The 3,597-nt window shown below is 36.2% G+C and overlaps 1 protein-coding gene across 2 annotated transcripts in view; it reads left to right on the top strand.

Moving 5' to 3' along the window:
* Positions 1–3,597, top strand: part of SUZ12 (SUZ12 polycomb repressive complex 2 subunit) — a 70,161-nt gene extending 66,564 nt beyond the window's left edge. For both annotated transcript variants that reach the window (XM_017542063.2, XM_017542064.2), the window contains one exon: positions 1,924–3,597. In XM_017542063.2, coding sequence (XP_017397552.1) covers positions 1,924–2,269 — 346 coding nt within the window. In that variant the 3' untranslated portion in view covers positions 2,270–3,597. The remainder of the gene's footprint in view (positions 1–1,923) is intronic.

Here is a 3,597-nt window from a genome sequence, read left to right on the forward strand (position 1 = left end):
ACCCGCCTCGGCCTCCCAAAGTGCTGGGATTACAGGCTTGAGCCACCGTGCCCGGCCTAGCAGTTGCTTAGTTTTTCAGAAACATGGCTTTTTGGATTTCTTTTTTACCATTTCATAGAGGTGAAGGTAGAATAATTTTTATTTCTTATTCCTTTGTGGCTAAAAGTATGTTACCAGCTGTGTGTGGTGGCTCACACTTGTAACCCTAACACTTTATGATGCCAAGGCAGGAGGATCACTTGAGCTCAGGAATTCAAAACCAACCTGGGCAACGTAGCAAGACCTTGTTTCTGCCAAATTTTTTTTTAAAACACAGTTTCACTTGATTATAAGATCCTCGTTTAAGGCTTTCTTCTACAGCACAAACATTCAAGGTTTTTTCATTTATAGATAAGTGAAATAAATGGTAGGTGGGGGGCACTTTTGTCTTTTTACTATTGGGCACCAAGGAGTTGGTGGGTAAGTTCTAGTCCAGATGCGTATACATGACCCATGGCGTATTTTTCTACTGCCCTTGAGCTATGAATAGTCTTTACATTTTTAATGCATTGTACAAACAAAGAAATTACATGGCTTGCAAAGCCTAAAGTATTTACTCTCTAGCCTTTTACAGATAAAGTTTGCATGGCTGCTGTTCTAGTCATTAAAATTCACTTGAGTGAAGTATGTATGTAGAGGGTTGGGTTAATCTGTTTTTCTTCTTTTATCTTGACATGCTAGTTTCAAGATATAATCATAGTCAAATTACTTTATTCAATTCTCATTCCGTTCATTAATCCAAATCTATTCATGTAGCAACTTTTGGGGTTCATTGTATTAGTGGCATTCCAAAGTGGCAGATAGGCTGATGTTTTAAAACCTATAGGGAGGCTTTACATATTTTATGTTGGATTTTCAGTTAGAGAAGTACTGCTTCTGTAATAGGAAAGCATGTCAAGAACAAGAGAAAAAATAAAGGGGATTGTTAGTGTGTATAGGGAGAATTAATGGAAGTGGTGCTGGCAAGAGAAAAAAATGTATGTATATTTTGAGATGGGAGTCTCTGTCACTAGGCTGGAGTGCAGTGGTGCGATCTTGGCTCACTGAAGCCTCTGCCTCCTGGGTTCAAGTGATTCTCCTGCATCAGCCTCCTGAGTAGCTGGACTACAGGAACCTGCTACCATGCCAAGCTAATTTTTGTATTTTTAGTAGAGAGCGGGTTTCACCATACTGGCTAGGCTCATCTCCTTCTACTGATTTTGTGATCCACCCACCTCAGCTTTTCAGAGTGCTGAGATTACAGGCATGAGCCACTGTGCCAGGCCTCTTAAGAGAAAATATTTTATACTTTTAAGGCTGCTTATTTAATTTCATTAAGAACAGAAATTATGCCGGGCACGGTGGCACATGCCTGTAGTCCCAGCTACTCAGGAGGCTTAGGTGGGAGGATTGCTTGAGCACAGAAGTTCTGGGCTGTAGTGCACTATGCTGATCGAGTGTCCACAGTAAGTTTGGCATCAATATGGTGACCTCCCGGGAGCAGGGGACCACCAGGTTGCCTAAGGAGGGGTGAACCAGCCCAGGTCGGAGTGGAGCAGGTTAGAACTCCTGTGCTGATCAGTAGTGGGATCGCGCCTGTGAATAGCCACTGCACTCCAGCCTGGGCAACACAGCAAGACCACGTCTCTTAAAAAAAAAACAAAAACGGAAATTATGTCTCCTGTTCTAATGGCACCTGTATAAGCTCATTAGATTAAATCTCTTGAAATTTCTAAATGGTAAGCTCATTCAGGTGATTGAATCTCAGTTTCACTATAGTTTTACTGCTTGTTTAATCATCATTCATTTACTGGAATTGGGTAGAGTCTTATTGTTATAATTGTTGTCACTATTGCATTTGACAGTGCTTTGTATTGCTATTGATGTTTTGTTTTTATTAAATAGGTTTATTGCTGACAATCAAATGAATCATGCCTGTATGCTGTTTGTAGAAAATTATGGACAGAAAATAATTAAGAAGAATTTATGTCGAAACTTCATGCTTCATCTAGTCAGCATGCATGACTTTAATCTTATTAGCATAATGTCAATAGATAAAGCTGTTACCAAGCTCCGTGAAATGCAGCAAAAATTAGAAAAGGGCGAATCTGCTTCCCCTGCAAACGAAGAAATAACTGAAGAACAAAATGGGACAGCAAATGGATTTAGTGAAATTAATTCAAAAGAGAAAGCTTTGGAAACAGATAGTGTCTCAGGGGTTTCAAAACAGAGCAAAAAACAAAAACTCTGAAAAGATCTAACCCCATATTATGGACAGACACTGAAATTGCATTTTAGGGAATTCATCCTCCAAGAAGAATTATGTTTTTCTTTTTATTTTTAATCATAGGTTCCAAACAGGCACTGTTAGATGAAGTAAATGATTTCATCAAGGATATTTGTATCAAGGTTCTACTTCCTTATGCAGCATTATGTGTATATCAGTTTTTTTGATGTCTTGAAACATTCTGTAGTTTAAGCATGAAAAGCAATATTTCAGAGAAAGTGTTTTTACATTCAGTTATCAAATATGTTGAATTGGTACTCTAGAAATTATTTCTTAAATTAGAATGTTTTTTTGCAATTATGACTGGCTGTTTTTCTATTTTGTAATTGTGAGACAGTTTCTTGGGGAGGGAAAATTGGAATGGGTCCCCTTTAGAAATTGAAGTCTTCAGGTATCAACTACAAAAAAGGAGAAAAATAGAAATTGAAGGATTTTTATGAAATTATATTGCATTGCTATTTGCAATCAAACTTTAATCCTTGTTTTTGAAATCACATCAATTTGGAATCAAAAATTATAATATAGGATATTTTATATTACATAAATTCATTTTACAATTTAAAAATAGCACTTCTTCATCTTATGCCTGTTTGAGAAGATATTAATTTTTCACATTGCAGTGAAACGCTATGTTGGTTTATGAGATTACTGACCATTTGTTTTCATGTGGATAATTTTAGTGCATTGCTCACCCAGGATGTTTTTTTTTTTAAACTTGAACATTTTGCTTGTTTTGATTTTTTTTTTTAAATTTGATAATCACATGGAAAATAAAGCTGTTCATATCTTTAAATTAGGATTGCAAACCAAGGGAAGAACATGTTTGAGATTTTAAGATGTCACTTATAAGGGGAGAAGTGTTTTACAAGAGTGAACAGAAAACTGTTATACCTTTTATTTCTTTACAAGGATGTCTTTGTAATGTGTTTCATGAATAGAACATCCAATGCAGATAAGCTGACTTGAATCATTTTGAGCAATTTTGCCCTGTGTTATATGTGTTTCACGCACATATTTGCAGTTGGATTTTCTCCAACAGAAAGTGGTTTCACTACTGGCACATTAACAAGCACCAATAGGTTTTTATTCCAACTCCAAGCACTGTGGTTGAGTAACATCACCTCAATTTTTTATTATCCTTATAGATATTGCATTTTCATATTCTTTATTTATAAAGGATCAATGCTGCTGTAAATACAGGTATTTTTAATTTTAAAATTTCATTCCACCACCATCAGATGCAGTTCCCTATTTTGTTTAATGAAGGGATATATAAGCTTTCTAATGGTGTC

Source organism: Cebus imitator, unplaced genomic scaffold, assembly GCF_001604975.1.
Source record: "Cebus imitator isolate Cc_AM_T3 unplaced genomic scaffold, Cebus_imitator-1.0 Scaffold140, whole genome shotgun sequence".
In the NCBI taxonomy this organism is placed as follows: Eukaryota; Metazoa; Chordata; class Mammalia; order Primates; family Cebidae; genus Cebus; species Cebus imitator.